Below are 21,793 nucleotides of genomic sequence, written 5' to 3'. Positions count from 1 at the left end.
AGAATATATAAGTTTCACATATCTGAGATCAAAAATTCTAATTAGGAAGAGTTTTTATGGTATCAAGGAATACTTAGATCATCAGCACTGAGGTGCAACTGCTGATGACAAACTACCACAGGAAAATATAACTATGCTTCAACATGTGTACACTATGTATATTCCAGACAAAGTAATAAAGCACAGTGCAATACATATATAAATTGCCAACTTGCTGACATCATTAATGTATCATTTAGCACAGGAGTCTTCCCAGAAAAGCTAAAATATTTAATTGTAAAGCCAATTTACAAGAAGGGTGACCAGTCTGAGCTATCAATTACCATCCTATATCACTGTTATCTGGATTTTTAAACATAACTGAGAGAGTAATGCATGAAAGACTGTCTCATTCACATACTAAAAATCAAATATTAGTTAATGGAAAAACTGTTTTAGGAAAAATAGGTCAGCTGTCACAGCACGGTCTATAACATTTGAAATCAGATCATAAATTCCATAGTCAGAAGTGAATTGTGGACAGTTTTTGGATCTAGGCATTTGATGTCATTGGTCACAATTTATTGCTCAAGAAACTACACCGAATAGCCAAAGAAACTGGTACACCTGCCTAATATCATGTAAGGTCCCCACGAGCATACAGAAGTGCCGCAATACAATGGGGAATGGACTCAACTAATGGCTGAGTACTGCTGGAGGAAACTGACACCATGACTCCTGCAGGGCTGTCCATAAATCCGTAAGATGGGGTGGAGATTTCTTCAGCACATTGCAAGGCATCCCAGAGCTCAATAATGTTCATATTTGGGGAGTTTGATGGCCAGTGGAAATGTTTAAACTCAGAACAGTGTTCCTGGAGCCACTCTGTAGAAATTCTGGATGTGCGGGGGTGTTGCATTGTCCTGCTGGAATTGCCAAAGTCTGTCGGTATGCTCAATGGACATGAATGGACGCAGGTGATCAGACAGGCTGCTTACATACGTGTCACCTGTCAGAGGCATATCTATATGTATCAGGGGCCCCATACCACTCAACTGCACACGCCCCACGCTATTACACAGCCTCCACAAGCTTGAACAGTCCCCTGCTGACATGCAGGGTCCATGGATTCATGATGTGGTCTTCATACCTGTACAAGTCCATCCGTTCAATACAATTTGAAATGAGACTTGTCTGACCAGGCAACATGTTTCCAGTCATCAACAGCCCAGTGTCGGTGTTGAAGGGCCCAGGCGAGGCAAAATGCTTTGTGTCATGCAGTCATCAAGGATACACAAGTGGGCCTTTGGCTATGAAAGTCCATATCAATTATGTTTCATTGAATGGTTTGCATACTGACAATTGTTGATGGCCCAGCACTGGAACCTGCAGCAATTTGTGGAAGGGTAGCACTTCTGTCACATTGAATGAATCTCTTTAGTCATCATTGGTCCCGTTCTTGCATGATCTTTTTCCAGTTGCAGCAATGTCAGAGATCTCATATTTTACCAGATTCCTGATATTCATAGTACACTCATGAAATGGTCATACAGGAAAATTCCCACTTCATTGCTACCTCGAAGATGCTGTGCCCCATTACTTGTGTGCCAACTATAACACCATGTTCAAACTCACTTAAATCTTGATGAGCTGCCATTGTAACAGCAGTAACTGATCTACCAACTGCACCAGACACTTGTTGTCTTATATAGGCATTGCTGACCGCAGCACCATATTCTGCCTGTTCACATATCTCTGTATTTGAATACCCATGCCCATACCAGTTTCATTTGCATTTCAATGTGTATTGTCATGAGATTCTTGGAATAGCATACGACTGGTTCAAATTCTGTCTTTCTATCAAGTACCAAATTGTAGAGATGCAACATACAGGAAAAGTTTACTCAACAACATACCAAAGAGAAACATCAGCATACCAATGAGACAGGTATGGAGTGCCACTGGGCCCCATACTGGGACCATTGCTGTTCCTAATATTCATAAAGGACTGCCAATCCATATATCAGCAGCACATACAGTACGTTTGCTCATGACAACAGTCTGTTTGTTAAAGCTATGAATGAAGCTGACCTACACGAGAGAGTCACAGTAGCTGAAGAAGAAGCAAGTATGTGGTTTATGGATAACAAATTAACTGTGAATAACAAAAAACAATTTGGATGAACTTCAGACATGTAACAAATAAACCAGAAACAAATCCAACAGTAGATTTTGGACAACACAGCTAGAGCAAATCCCCATACTACAGTTTTAAGCTAGTATTCTTATATTCTTAGAATGCTAAAAAATTCCTGTAGTACTGATGCAGTGTTATGTCCATACTTTGCACTCATACATAGCACATTAAGATATGGCATCATATTTTGGGGAAATACCAATCTAGTGGAACACACATTTATGCTTCAAAAGACAGCAATAAGAATAATAAAAGGGGTGACACATAAAGAATCATGCAAATTTGTTTCAAGAAACTAAAAATCATGACCCTACCACGTATCTATGGTCTTTCCCTCTCCTTCCCTCTTTCCTGATGAGGCAACCGTGGGTTGCAAAAGCTTGAATTTTGTGTGTGTTCGTGTTTGTTTCTGTGTCTGTCAACATGCCAACGCTTTCGTTTGGTAAGTTACATCATCTTTGTTTTTAGATATATTTTTCCCATGTGGAATGTCTTATTCTATTATATCCATATTATTTATGAAAGTATATATTTTCTGAAGGCACACCAGGAACATTCAGTGTTAAACAGCCAAGTCCACAACTACAAAAACTGCTCCTTATCAGTCTAACATCCTGTTTAGTCAACTACCAAAGGAAATTAAAAGAATATATAAGTTTCACATATCTGAGATCAAAAATTCTAATTAGGAAGAGTTTTTATGGTATCAAGGAATACTTAGATCATCAGCACTGAGGTGCAACTGCTGATGACAAACTACCACAGGAAAATATAACTATGCTTCAACATGTGTACACTATGTATATTCCAGACAAAGTAATAAAGCACAGTGCAATACATATATAAATTGCCAACTTGCTGACATCATTAATGTATCATTTAGCACAGGAGTCTTCCCAGAAAAGCTAAAATATTTAATTGTAAAGCCAATTTACAAGAAGGGTGACCAGTCTGAGCTATCAATTACCATCCTATATCACTGTTATCTGGATTTTTAAACATAACTGAGAGAGTAATGCATGAAAGACTGTCTCATTCACATACTAAAAATCAAATATTAGTTAATGGAAAAACTGTTTTAGGAAAAATAGGTCAGCTGTCACAGCACGGTCTATAACATTTGAAATCAGATCATAAATTCCATAGTCAGAAGTGAATTGTGGACAGTTTTTGGATCTAGGCATTTGATGTCATTGGTCACAATTTATTGCTCAAGAAACTACACCGAATAGCCAAAGAAACTGGTACACCTGCCTAATATCATGTAAGGTCCCCACGAGCATACAGAAGTGCCGCAATACAATGGGGAATGGACTCAACTAATGGCTGAGTACTGCTGGAGGAAACTGACACCATGACTCCTGCAGGGCTGTCCATAAATCCGTAAGATGGGGTGGAGATTTCTTCAGCACATTGCAAGGCATCCCAGAGCTCAATAATGTTCATATTTGGGGAGTTTGATGGCCAGTGGAAATGTTTAAACTCAGAACAGTGTTCCTGGAGCCACTCTGTAGAAATTCTGGATGTGCGGGGGTGTTGCATTGTCCTGCTGGAATTGCCAAAGTCTGTCGGTATGCTCAATGGACATGAATGGACGCAGGTGATCAGACAGGCTGCTTACATACGTGTCACCTGTCAGAGGCATATCTATATGTATCAGGGGCCCCATACCACTCAACTGCACACGCCCCACGCTATTACACAGCCTCCACAAGCTTGAACAGTCCCCTGCTGACATGCAGGGTCCATGGATTCATGATGTGGTCTTCATACCTGTACAAGTCCATCCGTTCAATACAATTTGAAATGAGACTTGTCTGACCAGGCAACATGTTTCCAGTCATCAACAGCCCAGTGTCGGTGTTGAAGGGCCCAGGCGAGGCAAAATGCTTTGTGTCATGCAGTCATCAAGGATACACAAGTGGGCCTTTGGCTATGAAAGTCCATATCAATTATGTTTCATTGAATGGTTTGCATACTGACAATTGTTGATGGCCCAGCACTGGAACCTGCAGCAATTTGTGGAAGGGTAGCACTTCTGTCACATTGAATGAATCTCTTTAGTCATCATTGGTCCCGTTCTTGCATGATCTTTTTCCAGTTGCAGCAATGTCAGAGATCTCATATTTTACCAGATTCCTGATATTCATAGTACACTCATGAAATGGTCATACAGGAAAATTCCCACTTCATTGCTACCTCGAAGATGCTGTGCCCCATTACTTGTGTGCCAACTATAACACCATGTTCAAACTCACTTAAATCTTGATGAGCTGCCATTGTAACAGCAGTAACTGATCTACCAACTGCACCAGACACTTGTTGTCTTATATAGGCATTGCTGACCGCAGCACCATATTCTGCCTGTTCACATATCTCTGTATTTGAATACCCATGCCCATACCAGTTTCATTTGCATTTCAATGTGTATTGTCATGAGATTCTTGGAATAGCATACGACTGGTTCAAATTCTGTCTTTCTATCAAGTACCAAATTGTAGAGATGCAACATACAGGAAAAGTTTACTCAACAACATACCAAAGAGAAACATCAGCATACCAATGAGACAGGTATGGAGTGCCACTGGGCCCCATACTGGGACCATTGCTGTTCCTAATATTCATAAAGGACTGCCAATCCATATATCAGCAGCACATACAGTACGTTTGCTCATGACAACAGTCTGTTTGTTAAAGCTATGAATGAAGCTGACCTACACGAGAGAGTCACAGTAGCTGAAGAAGAAGCAAGTATGTGGTTTATGGATAACAAATTAACTGTGAATAACAAAAAACAATTTGGATGAACTTCAGACATGTAACAAATAAACCAGAAACAAATCCAACAGTAGATTTTGGACAACACAGCTAGAGCAAATCCCCATACTACAGTTTTAAGCTAGTATTCTTATATTCTTAGAATGCTAAAAAATTCCTGTAGTACTGATGCAGTGTTATGTCCATACTTTGCACTCATACATAGCACATTAAGATATGGCATCATATTTTGGGGAAATACCAATCTAGTGGAACACACATTTATGCTTCAAAAGACAGCAATAAGAATAATAAAAGGGGTGACACATAAAGAATCATGCAAATTTGTTTCAAGAAACTAAAAATCATGACCCTACCACGTATCTATGGTCTTTCCCTCTCCTTCCCTCTTTCCTGATGAGGCAACCGTGGGTTGCAAAAGCTTGAATTTTGTGTGTGTTCGTGTTTGTTTCTGTGTCTGTCAACATGCCAACGCTTTCGTTTGGTAAGTTATATCATCTTTGTTTTTAGATATATTTTTCCCATGTGGAATGTCTTATTCTATTATATCCATATTATTTATGAAAGTATATATTTTCTGAAGGCACACCAGGAACATTCAGTGTTAAACAGCCAAGTCCACAACTACAAAAACTGCTCCTTTTCAGTCTAACATCCTGTTTAGTCAACTACCAAAGGAAATTAAAAGAATATATAAGTTTCACATATCTGAGATCAAAAATTCTAATTAGGAAGAGTTTTTATGGTATCAAGGAATACTTAGATCATCAGCACTGAAAATGGAGCAGCTTATTTTATTTATCATAATGATCTGAAGTACTCATCTTGAAAATAAATTGTTTTCATTTGTTATTCTAATTTAGTATATTATGATTGTTGTTCTGTGTATGATTTCATGTGACAGACATGGATATTTTATTAGCCAACATATAACTGTAAATCTTTCATGTCCTATTATCTATGTAAGGTTTTGTAAGACAAATCCTATATTATTTTACAGTGATGAAACACTACAGTAACACACATATGATGATCTCTGTTACAAAATGATGTAATTACTGACTGTGTCAGTTAGTAAGTTATAACAGCATAATGCCTGTGTTTTACAATCATCATTCAATTACATTGGCCATGAGTAATGAAAAGCTATTTTTAACTATATCATGTATGAATGTTGTCAGTTGAAGAAAGATTTTAATGATCTGCGAACTTGTAATACCTCCAACACTAATCAAGAATGAATGTTGTCAGTTTAAAACAGATTTTAATGATCTGTGAAGCTGTAATGACTCCAACACTAATCGAGAATGTTCTGTGATCTGAAGATGGCTAGATTGTGACCCACCCAAATAAACAAGATTTCATGTGTGATGTTGACTTCATGGGTTTTCAATCCATAAAATAAAGTAAAATAAATAAATAAATAAATCTTTTGTGATGAGAAATTCTCTGAAGCCATCTGAGAAGAATTGTGGGTTAAGTGAGTTATGTGCCAAACGCGGGTGGTCTTGGTTAATGCTGGGGCTGAATGAGCATTTACATTTGCAATTCCTGAAAATGCTTAAACAGATAGGTTGCTTGTTGTAGGCTAGTCAACCATTTTGTATCATCCATCTACATTAAAACATTTTAAAAGATTTTTTGTGATTTTTTTGGGGAGTGCCCATATTTGCACCCCATTTTACAAGCTTTTTGTCAGTCTTCTTTTTTTGGATAGAAATAACTGATGTTAAGCATTGTTTTGCCTGGTATCATTCAGTCCCAGTCATTAATGAAGATCAACAATTAAGAATTTTTCCAAAAGAAAATATCTTTCAAGTGAAAAACAAAAGTTGATTTCCTTATTTATACCTTGTCCTCTAGGCTTTCAAGAAACATTTTCATTTTTTTGTCAAGTACAATTAACATTTTATTAAAAAATTTTAAGTTAATTTAAAAATATAATATGTTGATTGTGCTATTGTTTGAATAGTGCAATGTTGTAAATAAATAGGCATAATGTAAGGTTTTTTTGTGTTGCCTGTAAAAGGCAAGGCCTATTTTAGATATTTTCAAGGGTCATTTAATACATAACGCAACACTTTTTTCCCTGAAAACAGGTTGGTTTATTCAGGATTCCAGTACACAACATTATTCCCCACTCTTTTGGCTACTAAACCCTATTTTTCAAAATAATCTCCGTTCAATGTGACAGCCTTACACCACCTTACTCGGAGGGCCTATATGCCTGCATGGTACCACTCTAGTGGTTTATATCGGAGCCAACGTCTTGCTGCACCAATAAACTGCCCATCACCATGTACTGCTTCCTGCAGAGTTTATTGGAACAGATGGAAGTCTTCTGTGAGGTGACAAGGAACCCATTGGGCACACCTTTGAGCACCCCCACTGGTGGTCTCGCCTAAAGACTTGTCCTTTTGTTCGCTGGCAGGTCTCTGCAGACATTCTGCAAGTGCCTACGAATATCTGTGACGCTCTCGTTTTCCGTCAAAATAAACTCAGTGACAGCTCTCTGCTCGGAACACACGTCCATTACAGAGACCATTATGAAGGCTATGTGTAGGCCGCCATCTGTCAGAACTTCATGAAACTGTAGGGGCTGAAGCGATAACATTCCATGATATCCCGCAAAAAATTCCGCATTTTTCAACCTAAATTGCCCGAGAAAAAAATGTGTTGCTTTACTTAATGAACGCCCGGTGTATAATACCTTATTTTAACATAAATATGTCGATTGTGCGACTGTCTGAATTGTGCAATGAACTAAATAAATAGGCATAATGTAAGGTGTTTCTGTATTGCCTTTTACTGCCTATTGCAGATATTTATAATGGCTTTTTGCTTGCCTGCTTTAATCATTTACAATGCCTAAACATCTGGTTCTGATTATAACAATTTTGGCACTTACGCAGTTTACGGGGTACATACGCTGATCACGAGAAAAGTACCTATATTTGAAGGAAACGCGTATTTCTGAAGATATAAAAATTTTTTATTTCAAAAATTGTGTGTTACAGTCATATCTGATGCGCTCGTCACCAAAAAAATACTTATTTTCATATGGATGCAAAAAGAAGATCAATTAACTGTCTAAAAAAAAATTATCAAAAATGATGTATTGCATATGTATGCACGGAATTTCAAAAACATTTTTTTTTTTTTTTGCAAAAAAGATGGAATTAATAACAAAATTTTCTCTAAAAATCATATTTGTTTATTTTGCACAGGTATACACTAAAGCTTGAATCACAGATTAGATAAAAACAGCTACCTCAAGTTAATTTGCAGCATTAGGATAAATTTTTCGAACATACTCAATGAAATTCAAATGGCTCTGAGCACTATGGGACTTAACATCTGAGGTCATCAGTACCCTAGAACTTAGAATTACTTAAACCTAACTAACCTAAGGACATCACACACATCAAGCCCGAGGCAGGGTTCGAACCTGCGACCGTACGGGCGCGCGGTTCCAGACTGAAGCGCCAAGAACCGCTCGGTCACACCGGCCGGCATACTGAATGAAATTGTGAAATAGATTTCCCCCAAAGCGTTGACGCCAGAGAAATTCCGCCAGGTAGTTACTCAGCATAGCACGGTGAGTTCCGAAACGCCTTTTATCTTTTTCTTTAGCTTTTTGCCAGACTGACTCCGTGTGATTTGTGGTAGCGTTTGTAAAGGGATCGACAAAATAAAGCGAATGATTAACCGTCAGATGATTGTAGCCCAAGTTACCTATGTGTTGTAAGCTTGCCACAAATGAGAAACTACTGTGGTTCCAGGCAAAACATACAGTTGCAAAATTGGCAGCAAATGGGTAGCATCACGTCGTGGCACAGCAACCTTAAAGCTTTGCTTTGTCTCAACGTCATAACCACCAAAGACCCATTGCTCCCGCACCATATGACTTCGATGGTACTTTCTCCTGACGAAGCAGCTCTCGTCTATTTCAACAGTATGGCCAGGGCCGCCCAAAACTATTGGATCAATCAAGAAATATTCATGGCAGATATCACTACAAAATTGGCACCAATCGACCACAGTGTGCCCACTGCCAATTTTGAGCTCCCTCATTAAAAACTTTTGCTTATTGAGTTCTAAAGCCCACATGTAAGACAGTCGCAAAATTTTAGAAATGTCTAAATGACTGCCAGCAAAAAATGACATTTTCCTGATTGAACATTTCTTTCTACAGCCCCTGCCAACGGAGCAGCGCCAAATTTCGCCATCTTTCCCTGTAGTTTTCTCCAGTTTCATCTCGTTGTATCCAACACAATTCCCATTTTCAGACACATCATATCGTTCTTCAAAAGACCTTGTTGCCTAGCCCATTGTATAGAGCTTTGGGTGTTCTCCGTAACATGGTATAAATCTTCCATTACAAAGTCACTCAAATCTCGAAAATTTCTCGCCGTTTTGGCACACACAGTAATATACGATACTTCAAAACAGACAGCCTCAACAGGAAAATATAGGTTGTTGGGCGCACTGATCAAGATACATAACTGTGAGCGACAGGGACATATACCATACGCAACAATATGCAAAGCCAACAGTAGCTATCATGGTTAGGATGTATGAAACTGTAAGCATTACCTATGGGTAAAGAACTCTGTGAAGAAATACATTAAAGTGTCTGCAGCATATTGGCATAGCAACATGAATAAGTTGGTTCAAATTGTTCAAATGTGTGTGAAATCTTATGGGACTTAACTGCTAAGGTCATCAATACCTAAGCCTACACACTACTTAATCTAAATTATCCTAAGGACTAACACACACACCCATGCCAGAGGGAGGATTCGAACCTCCGCCGGGACCAGCAGCACAGTCCATGACTTAAGCGCCTAGATCGCTCGGCTAATCCCGCGCGGCGAATAAGTTGGTGAAAGCAGACAGTTAATTGATTTTTCGTGATGAGCGATGGACCCGCTAAACTGCATAAGTGCCACAATTTCCAGGTACAGCTGGCGTAATTCATTTTAGCACGTCATCATGCATTCCGTGTCGATCAAAGAGTTGATGAACATGCCACGAGAGTAGTACCTTGGTCTCTGGTGTGAGGTAGCCGATGATGCCGACGTCGGGACCGCCTGGCAGGTGGAGGACGACCGACTTGACGAGGGGGGAAGCGGCCAGCGCTGGCTCCTCGCTGGTGTCCAGGTTGGCAGCGACCACGGGGAAGCTGGTGTTCTCCAGGAAGGGCACCAGCCCCGCCACGCCGTTGTCGAACTCGTGGTTTCCCAGGGACTGCAACATTCAAACACAATCTTACTCAGGCTGCCCGCTTCCTACATCAGTACCAACATTCTGCACATCACTATTTGGTATAATTTGGTAATTTTTTTTTCTTTTTCTTTGTCAGGCTAAAGTCGATTTCAGACCTCGATCCACATCTAATCAATTGTTTCATTCAGAAGGCTCTGTGTTAATCGTAACACAAATTTTCACGTTATAAAAGTTGTTTCTGATGCGATGTAACAGACAGATTCGGCTACAGCATAAGATAGTTTGAAATTATCGGTGTCTTTTCGTCATGATGATCTCTCCATTGGCAAAAGATTCCATACTAGCTCCCTATTCGGATTTCCAGGAACGGAGCAAATAACTCCCGTTTGCGTCTTGTTTTCTTGCCAAGTGCCAAACAACATCGCAAATTATTTCTCTTGTCAAATAATTCTGTCTTTTTCACTGTTGGAATCATTTGCATTACGTTCCTATTTGTGCATAGTGAACGTTTCTTCTCTGTAAGCCGTAAATACTTTTTGATTTTCAGACGTTTTGACTCTCTTGCAGGAGAACACTAATAGCATAAATACCAGCGCCTTATGCAACCTTTTCAATGTGTCACGAAAACAAAGCAAACAACACGACGAATATTCAGAAGACACGAAAGCAGGAATCAAAATCCGCAGAGTTCGGCATATTCGGAAATTTATAGCTCCTTACTCGGCACAATTTATAAAGCACTGACGTCGTAACCGCACACGCGGACTTTTTTAAGCGGACTGCCTATGAGCTCATAGGCAGCACACCGCTCCTGGTACACGCGGCGCTCGGGGACCACAGCACAGCTACGACACCTGTGGATGTGCTTATAACACTCCGAAACCGGTCGCGTGGAAATAAAGAAATTTACAACTGAAGCGATATTTTCAATCTCTGCTATAATGTTCAGTTGCAGATGTTCTTCCAACAGGACTGTTTGTTTTAAAATATGGTTTAAAAAACACTTAAGAAAGAAGCACTTCACTGTCACTAAAACTGGAAGGGATTGGGAGCCTATGATGAAGGGAATAAGGTTTGGCAGTTTGGCGAGAAAGAGGTAAGGACGGAGGACTGGTGCATGGTATTGATGGGGTTTGAGGGGCTGTTAGGAAACAAGAATAGGGGAGGGGGGATGAAGGTATTAGTGAGGCCAAAATTTGAAGGGGAAAAGGGAGGTTAGGGAAATATGGAGAGGGGAAGGAGAAAAGGGGTTAGGGAAATATGGGGAGCAGACGGAGAGGGATCCCTGATGAGATGGAATGTATGGGGTGGCTTTAAAGTTGGTAGAATGAGTAAATTTTGGGCCAGAGTTCATGATGTGGAAGGGAGAGACGGTTGAAATTTCTTGGGGAAAGTATGTGGAAGGTGTCAAGGTGTAGGGGCAGTTGGATGTGGTGGTAGAGGTGCAGCAGCATACGGGGATTGGAAAGTGGAGGGGAAACTATATGATTATTCGAACTAAGTTTGCAAAAAGTGAGGCAGAGTGCACGGCGTTCTGGTGCCTGGAGCGGCATATAGAAATTACGAGGGGGGGGGGGGGGGGGAGATCCATGCAACAGTCACATAGCAAAGAACAGGTCAGATCAAGGTTTTGTAGGTGTGGAGGACAGTGGAGGGGTGCAACCCCAAGTTTGGCTGGTTAATAGTTTTAGTAGTTTTAATCTATCGTGGTCTTTCTTTTGGATGATTAGTAGGTGAGGTTTCCACATTAGTTGCCGGTCGATAGCTAGTCCAAGATATTTTAGTGTATTAGTTAGCTGGCTAGAACCGCTAAAGATCATAAGGTAGAAGTCACAGAGATGAAAGGTACAGGTGGTGCATCCGATAATTAGTCCCTGGGTTTTGGAAGGGTTGATCTCGAGGAGCCATTGGTGGATTTGGAGGGAACGTTTGGATTTCTGTAGTGTGGGACAGGGAGCAAGGAGGGCAGTATCATTAGCGAACTGAGGGAGGTGGACTGGTGTGGGTAGTTTGGATGAATGGGCAGTGTAGAGGAGGTAAAGAAGAACAGAGTTCTCCTTGGAGCACCTACACATGGATATGTGCATCTCGATGCTATACATAATTTCAGGACTGGCCAGCAAAGATGTGGTGTCTCTGCAACATCCTGTGTTGTCGCTGGGCGCATTAGAGGCGGCAAAAAATAGTTTAACTGATAGAAATAATCGATTACAGAAAAGTAGCAGTTACTGAATTAATCGCTCATTTGTCACTAGCAGTTGTTTTAATAACTTCCAATAGTGGCACAATCCTCCCATTGGGTTGGCAGGACCAGTATCAAGCTCTGTTTGTACTAGAACAACTGTACTCAGCGAGGTCGGCGTTGGGGATACGTAAGTCCATCGCATCTCGCGGCTGTTGGTCTGAAATCCACTAAGCTACTTCTTTGAGATGATGTCCCTTTGACCGCAGTGGAAGTGCTTGTCGTGGATTCACTGGATCTTTGTGCTGAGGTATAGCTGCAGTGGTGAATTGTAAAAGGAATTCTCTGATGCTGGTTGGTCAGCAAAGAGCATACACAATTTAAAAGGGGTTGTCATATAATTCCATTTATCCAGTGGTGCCGTCACATACACTGCACTATACACAGTTACATCCAGTCTGCTTGTAGGCAGAATACCAAGAGATCACTTTACATCCACAATCTTACACTCATGGAGCGCGAATTTACCATGTAAACAGTAAGCATAATCACTGAGAAACCACTTTCTACATGTTGATTTTGGAGACCACCGATAATGATTCTATCTTTAATTAGAAATGGTATGATTAACGTAATGAGTGGGACATACGAGCGACACACGACTGCTCCTGAGGGCCTCCTTCACCTCACTGCCCGTCCAGCCCATATGACACCGAGTAGGGAACTGCTTCCGTGTTTTGTGGGCAATAAACGCCGTGGAAATTTTGTCTCTCTCTCTCTCTCTCTCTCTCTCTCTCTCTCTCTCTCTATATATATATATATATATATATATATATATATATATATATATATATATCACACACACACACACTGGCCTGGCAACGTATTGCACAACATTATGAAATAGTAGGTACCACTTACTGACGTAACAGTTACAGCAGGTGACGCCATATGTTTACTGCAATGTGTACTACGCTGTTATGTCATCTGAGATCTGACCACGGCTAAATGAACAGAGCAGTGGAGTGGATCCTCCTCCAAGCCATTCTATAGCTCATGGAAATATCTGTGAGACTGCACACCACCTATTTATAGAATTGCTGTCTGACTGTTCAGACTGACCATAAGGAGTTCGCGCATTTATGGAAATAATCGCCAGTAGATGAGTGTAACTGTTTTTCTGTGGCAGTTATATTATTCAGGCACGGTTATTGTTCTCTATGAGTTGGTTGAACTGTGTCCTGTTCCAGTAGGTTGTAGCAGATGATGATATTTTTTAGAGAGGACATATATCCCAGTGAGACAAGTATTTTCAAACTTCTACGGAAATAACTCCCGGCTGTCAGGGGGTTTGGCAGAGTTTACAAACAACTAGTTTGTTATTGCCCTTAACGTGATCCACATACCGCCATACATGCAGCTGACATTAGCCTATACGCATTAGCTAATAGCAAGGAACCGCGCCCCAGAATCAACATACTCAGCTACCAAATCAAATTAAAGAAAGTTAAATATCTCAACGTACGGGTCACAGATTTAACTATAGGACCAAATAAAACAAAAATGAAAGACGATAATTAACAAAAATGTTTTAAAATGGACTGTGACGTCACGCAACTTGGTTGGCGCCCGATGAGGCACAGCTAGTTGGCTACCTTTAAAGAACAGGCTTTAATTGGAGATCAAACGACGAAAGTGAAGCCATCCCCATAAGAAATACATTGGAGATAAATTAATCCAAGTTGCCATGTATACAAGCTGAGAGCAATCTACCAGCTTGCGTTTCGCGAGCGCTCAGATTTAATGGTACCCTCGTCTGGGAAATTCGGCAGTAAAAATAACTGGCGTCAATAAGTAACTGAAAAAGTATCTGGTATAAAAAAACACAACCGTGACAACTAATACACCGAAATAACCATTTGGCCCATTTCTACGATGCACCGTAAACGGCCTTGTCACAATGGGTATACCAGTTCTTCCCAGTTCACCAACGCCAAGCACAGTTGGACATGGCTAGTGCTTGGATGGATGACAGTCCGTGTACGCCACGCGACGTTGACAATTTTCCCTTTGCTATCACGCCAGAGGGGACAGGAGTGGTGGTATCGTCAAGTCCCTGATCACCAGTGTTGAAGCCAATGTCCTGGATTGAATTCCAAATCCCTCCACAGTCTGATGAAACAAGGGCACGCAACACTGCTAACGGTGATGTATCCGCCGGAGGGGATGTTAAGCTCAGTGGCCACCTTAGTGCTATTTGAGAAAAACAGCCATCAAATTTCAGCCTCTCCCTTCTCTCAACATCATCATCCAAATCATAAGTGACACCACGCTACACACATATCCACTGCAATCATCTACACTTAACTGTCACACTTAAGACAACACATAACACTTATACTTAACAAAGGAAAGGTGAGGGATGCAGAGGATGGAAAACACCTTTTCAATTCAGGTGGCTGAACCTGCCCTTTGGGGTCTTCCAGCCATTTGTGCCATACAACTTAATTTTACTGGGTGCTCCAATGTCGAGACGCCTACTTTGCTGCCGTGCTGATAGTCTGCGGTGATTCAGGGGCTGTCGCATTGTCTTTGTAGATTCCACATCCTGACTCTAGTCACATTACGTGGCTGTATGATCCTCCATGACCGAGTGGACAGTGCCTGTCCTCTTTGGCGCTAATCGCTTGGAGCCGTTGAAATCCTGCATGGAGTTGAGTATGACCCTTCTGGAAACAACAATTTCGTATATGGATCACAGTCGTAGGATCCCAACCAAAGTGAGCTGCAGAGCCAAGTGGACAATGTCTGTCCTGGTTCCAATGGCTCTGAGCACTATGGGACTTAACTTCTGGGGTCATCAGTCCCCTAGAACTTAGAACTACTTAAACCTAACTAACGTAAGGACTTCACACACACCCTTGCCCGAGGCAGGATTCGAACCTGCGACCGTGCCCAAAAAACAGTGGCCATCACCTTACCAGCTGACAAAATGTTTGCTTTTTCCAGTGCACTTTCACCAGCCTTTGCCCATTGTTTTGGTTGGCGTTTTGACTCTAGTGTGTAATGATGGATCTAGGTTTCATGAACAGTCACATATCTGCGCAAAAGTTAGGCGGATTGCAATTAACCATCACTAGACATTGTGTTGAAAAGTTGTGTTGGATGAGCTTTTGGCCGACTGTGAGAAATCGCGGAACCCACCTCGAACAACAGCTTCTTCATTGTCAAGCTCGCTCAGTTGAGATGCCTACAGTCTCAGCAGTCACACGAATTTTTGTTCGGTGTTTGTCAATGGTTTCCTTTGGGTTGACCTCAATTGGATGGCCGGAGCGTATTCCGTGCCTGTCCAACCACGTTTAAGTTCATTAATTCAAAAGTAAATGGTCTTCAATGACGGTCCGCGTGAACTTCATCCAATTGTGTTTTGATCTGTGCGGCAGTCCAACCGCTCTTCAGTCGCAGTCGACACACAGACCAGTTCAGACGCCTGTCAACAATGAACTGGTTGCTGTACATTGTTGAAATTCTTTGTACGATCCTTAGAATAATGAAGCCTCTAACCATGAAGGCACTACAAAACTTTTCCATTCCTTCATGGAAATTTACCAGACTTATCAAACCACCCTCGCATAGTAGTCGTGTTCGACATGCGGCCTCGGACGCTGGTCAGCTATAAATATGTGCGGAGTGGTGTAAACCAGACCCGCCCTGTTAGCCATCAGATAGGCGTAGTACGTCAGCCTCTGTGAGTTACACAGCGCTCAGCGACGGCGAACAGGGTTATTACGTCATGGTCTACAGCAGGGTGTGGTTGTTTGGTGGCCACACCCTTTACTGTGCGAGAGAGCTTTCGGACGGACGCGTGTTTCCATTAACCCGAAAAACAAAGAGGGCATTAGCGCCAGGTCTCAACTAGACCCCCCAGATTTGTCTACAATGCCCCTTTTGTTGAACGTTTTCTCTTGTACGATAACGTTTACCGTCTGGACTTTTACCGTCTAGGACTTACGTAACATGTTGGCTGAAGCATGTAATGAATTCATATTGGGACAATAGTTATAATTTTAAAAGTAACACGTTCCGTAATGAACAACTCCTCTCGTGTAGCATCTCATACTGAAAACTGTTGAACATACATGTGTGACGCTTTCGCGCTGACTAAATTAAAGTCCGCGACGAATGACGTCTTTATTCTCTGAATCTTCTCTGTACCTTTTGTTAGTCCAACTTCACACGTATTCCAGAGAAAAGAGCAATACTCAACAATTAAACAGCTACAGATTTGTAATAAGAAGTGTTTTCAACTCTAGAGATACAAAAATATATTTGTTGAGCAAATTACGTCACTGGCAATGCCCACTAGTAGGATTAAACAAAAACTCACTGGGTTGCTGAAATTGGCGTCGAAACAGGGTTGAGCGAAACCACCAGTATCAGTGTGTTTTCTCCGATATAATGTCAAGCACCGAAATAATCTTTGCAAGTAGTGAAAAAAGAGCAAGTCAGCGCTAATATCAGGGGACAGGCAGCAATTTTCGACATTTCTTACAGATATTATTTGAGATCAATAGCTATTTGGAAAACTCAGGCATTGCTGCTCACTTAACCCTTAACTCATGAGGTGACGTTTCTGTAATGTATACTACTAGGTGGGGTCTCTGGCATCGTTACGTTTAAATCAAGATTTAAGGCGCAAATCATTTGAAATTTTTACTTACGTTATATAATATTTATTTCTACTATGAGTTAAGTGTTGTTTAGGTGCTCGTTCTTTATTTTATTGTACTACAGAATGCCTCCACAAAATCACATACTTCCGCGTCATTTTTTAAGTAGTGCAAATAAATGGATTGGTTGAAAACTGAATTCCACATTCTGAAAAATTATACTATCTCTATAGCAAGTAAATTTCTACACACAACTACATTCCACGGTTTAAATTTGCACGTAAAAATCCAACCCCATTGGTACGAAAAGAAACTCTGCAAAACTGACATTCAGTTCTGGTATACATTTTTCTCATCGCCACTCATAACACATTTGATTTTAACTAACACTGTAAGTATTTTATTACCGAAACAGACAGATTCTCATCACAATTTCACTGAAGTTCTTCCTCTTAAAGATGCTCTTGTTCGATAGCAGAACTGTGATCACTGGCTATTGTAAAATCGCCGTCTTTTTGGCTTGTTTCTTGTTTTATATCACTGACTACTTCCTCCGCCCATTATCTAACTATTTTATAAACTCGGAAAAGTTAAAACTGACACGTTCCTACGAACATATTTGATACTAAACGGTACCGTTGTGAAGAAAACCGGTACGTAGTTCACGAGGCGCGGACAAGAAGCCCTAACACCAAGTGTCAGAAACAAACCAAGAAGGCGATAACGCAACCAACAACGAAACATGGTAGGTGTGGCATTTTTAGGAGGGTAGGAGGTCATAGAAGCATTACGCCACAACTGGTTTTCGACAGCGATTTAGATAATTTACGCCCGGTCTGAAACAACATACCTTGTGAGTTAAGGGAACTGATTGCCTCCATTAGCTGATGCTATGTCTACTTCTACCGACATATAAGAGTAACCTTTAAAATTTTAACCAAAATATGGCTTTATTGAGATATGACATTAATATTATTTCAAAATTTATTCAAAATGGTTCAAATGGCTCTGAGCACTGTGGGACTCAACTGCTGAGGTCATTAGTCCCCTAGAACTTAGAACTAGTTAAACCTAACTAACCTAAGGACATCACAAACATCCATGCCCGAGGCAGGATTCGAACCTGCGACCGTAGCGGTCTTGCGGTTCCAGACTGCAGCGCCTTTAACCGCACGGCCACGTCGGCCGGCTCAAAATTTGTCATTCGTATTGTTAAAACAATGGCAGCTCAGATACTAATAGAATAGTTTGTTCACAGCGAACGTTTAAAGGAACAGTTTTGTAAAAAAATGTACAGTTCACGCGAAAGCTTTCATTGGGTGATTTCTTTTTTGCGATTTTGGTAAAGGTCTGGCTCAGCAATGATGCCTCTAATGGATTTGTTCACCTTTTCATGATCGATCTCATTTATTAAGGAACTTACTGTTTACAATCTGACTTCCAGAATTTTCTCGTGGTCCTGCGATGAACTTCGTGAACGTCGGACAAAATCGGTGGTTGTTCCGAAAAACCTCGATGCCGTGCATAACAAGAGAATGGCATCTTTCTTAACCCTGTACCGTAAGTACGTCGAAGACTGTACTGCATTCCATTTTAGATAAACAATTTGCTGTGGAAAGGTCTGTTGCCGATGGATTCCCCACCAACTAGGCCGCAGCTCAGTAACAGAATCTTGTCAATTGCCGCAAGGAAATGTTCACAGAATTCGACTGAGGAGATGCGGAACCTAGTTACAACATTGTAAAAGGAGACGAAGATTGGGTACATTCATACGCGTTTCAAACTAGGCAGCAGTTAAGGGTTTGGGTGAACCGACACCAGCAAAAGTCGTTCGCTCGCGAATCATTTTCACGAAAATGTCGCTTGTTTCTTTCGTTATACTGGACGTGTCGTAACCTTTGCCTTTGAGGTAATGTTGTGCTTGAGCACGGCTCGAACGGCTCGAGAAGTTTATGTCACAGCCCGAGGAATTTCGGTTTCTACTCGATCTTTCGATCGCCCTGCGGTATGGCGATGTGTTTTAGCGTTATTAACATACACAGATTTTAATAACAATAAAAATAAATGTGAAACACGGACTGAAATATCTTCTAGAGTGCAGATCATTTGAAACAAAACAACAACTAATAAATAAATGAAAGATCACAGTCACGATTCAGTCCAATTCTCGAGCTTTCGCTCGTCCCGCGACTTATGGTGACGTGTGTGGTTATCCGCGCGATGGGTCTTACCGCCGTAATGTATTTGTAATGTATTTTCGCTATCGCAATTCGAGTTAGTTTGTCATGTAGTTCTTGTTCAGTTTTCTTCCTTATTGCATCTGATTGTTTCCATCTTGTTTTCACTGTGATTGAAAGCTTATAACTTTTTACTCCTTAATCTAATATGTGAACAAGGCTGGAAATTCTCATTTGCTACCCATTTTGTAAATATTTGCAGGTTCTAATAAAGAAATAAAACACTGTACCGGGTTCAGACTCATGCAATGTGTCTGAACGACAAGACTTGTTGTCGTTGTTGGGTTTACTTAAAAATCGACATCTGTACTTTTTTTGTCATTAGTCTTCTGACTGGTTTGATGCGGCCCGCCACGAATTCCTCTCCTGTGCTAACCTCTTCATCTCAGAGTAGCACTTGCAAACTACGTCCTCAATTATTTGCTGTATGTATTCCAATCTCTGTCTTCCTCTACAGTTTTTGCCCTCTACAGCTCCCTCTAGTGCCATGGAAGTCATTCCTCCATGTCTTAACAGATGTCCTATCATCCTGTCCCTTCTCCTTATCAGTGTTTACCACGTACTCCTTTCCTCTCCGATTCTGGGCAGAACCTCCCCATTCCTTACCTTATCAGTCCACCTAATTTTCAACATTAGTGTGTTGCACCACATCTCAAATGCTTCGATTCTCTTCTGTTCCGGTTATCCCACAGTCCATGTACTCCAGACGTACATTCTCAGAAATTTCTTCCTCAAATTAAGGCCGATATTTTATATTAGTAGACCAAGAGGTCAGGAATGCCCTTTTTGCCAGTGCTAGTCTGCTTTTGATGTCCTCCTTGCTCCGTCCGTCATTGGTTATTTTAATGCCTAGGTAGCAGAATTCCTTAACTTCATCAACTTCGTGACCATGTCATTAGACTGTTCATTCCTTTCAGCAGATCATGTAATTCTTCTTCACTTTCACTCAGGATAGCAATGTCATCAGCGAATCGTATCATTGATATCCTTTCACCCTGAATTTTCATTCCACTCCTGAACCTTTCTTTTATTTCTAATATTGCTTCCCCGATGTACAGATTGAGCAGTAGGGGCGAAAGGCTACATCCTTGTCTTACACCTTTTTTAATACGAGCACTTCGTTCTTGGTCGTCCACTCTCATTATTCCCTCTTGTCTGTTGTACATATTGTTTATGACCCGTCTCTCCCTACAGCTTACCCCTACTTTTTTCAGAATTTCGAACATCTGGCACCATTTTACGTTGTCGAACGCTTTTTCCAGGTCGACAAATCATATGAACGTGTCTTGATTTTTCTTTAGTCTTGGTTCCATTACTGACTGCAACGTCAGAATTGCCCCTCTCGTGCCTTTACCTTTCCGAAAGCCTAACTGATGGTCGTCTAGCGCATCCTCAATTTTCTTTTACATTCTGCTGTATATTATTCTTGTAAGCAACTTGGATGCATGAGTTGTTAAACTGATTGTGCGATAATTCTCGCACTTATCAGCTCTTGCGGTCTTCGGAATTGTGTGAATAATGGTTTTTCGAAAGTCAGATGGTATGTCCCCAGACTCATACATTCTACACACCAACGTGAATAGTCGATATTTTGCCACTTTCCCCAATGATTTTAGAAATTCTAATGGAATGTTGTCTATCCCTTCTGCCTTATTTGATCGTAAGTTCTCCAAAGCTCTTTTAAATTCTGATTCTAATATCTCTTCTAAATTGACTCCTGTTTCTTCTTCTATCACATCAGACAAATCTTCTCCCTCATAGAAGATTTCAATGTATTCTTTCCACCTATTCGCTCTCTCCTCTGCATTTAACAGTGGAATTCCTGTTGCTCTTTTAATGTTATCACCCTTGCTTTTAATGTCACCGAAGTTTGTTTCGACTTTCCTGCATGCTGAATCTATCCTTCCGACAATCATGTCTTTTTCGATACCTTCACATTTTTCCAGCAGCCATTTCTTCTTAGCTTCCCTGCGCTTCCTATTTATTTCATTCCTCAACGACTTGCATTTCTGTTTTCCTGAGTTTACCGGAACATTTTTGTACTTCCTCCTTTCATCGATCAATTGAAGTACTTCTTCTGCTACCCATAGTTTATTCGCAGTTACCCTCTTTGTACCTATGTTTTATTTCCCAACTTCTGTGTTGGCCCGTTTTAGAGATGTGCATTCCTCTTCAACTGTACTGCCTACTAAGCTATTCCTTATTGCTGTATCTCGTCATTACTTAGTACTTCCGTTTCCCACTTCTTTGTGTATTGGTTCTTCCTGACTAATCTCTTAAACTTCAGCCTACTCTTCATCACTACTGTACTGTGATCTGAGTCTATATCTGCTCCTGGGTACGCCTTACAATCCCGTGTCTGATTTCGGAATCTCTGTCTGACCATGACGTAATCTAACTGAAATATTCCCGTATCACCCGGCCTTTTCCAAGTATACCTCCTCCTCTTGTGATTCTTGAACAGAGTGTTCGCTATTACTAGCTGAAACCTATTAAAGAACTCAATTAGTCTTTCTCCTCT

General features: G+C 40.9%; 1 protein-coding gene across 1 annotated transcript in view; it reads right to left on the bottom strand.

Moving 5' to 3' along the window:
• LOC124595615 (protein 5NUC-like) overlaps nt 1-21,793 on the bottom strand; it is a 226,101-nt gene that overhangs the window by 45,898 nt on the left and 158,410 nt on the right. The window contains exon 2 of the mRNA XM_047134434.1: nt 10,001-10,204. Coding sequence (XP_046990390.1) covers nt 10,001-10,204 — 204 coding nt within the window. The remainder of the gene's footprint in view (nt 1-10,000; nt 10,205-21,793) is intronic.

Source organism: Schistocerca americana, chromosome 2, assembly GCF_021461395.2.
Source record: "Schistocerca americana isolate TAMUIC-IGC-003095 chromosome 2, iqSchAmer2.1, whole genome shotgun sequence".
In the NCBI taxonomy this organism is placed as follows: Eukaryota; Metazoa; Arthropoda; class Insecta; order Orthoptera; family Acrididae; genus Schistocerca; species Schistocerca americana.
This window is presented reverse-complemented; position numbering and strand designations above follow the sequence as displayed.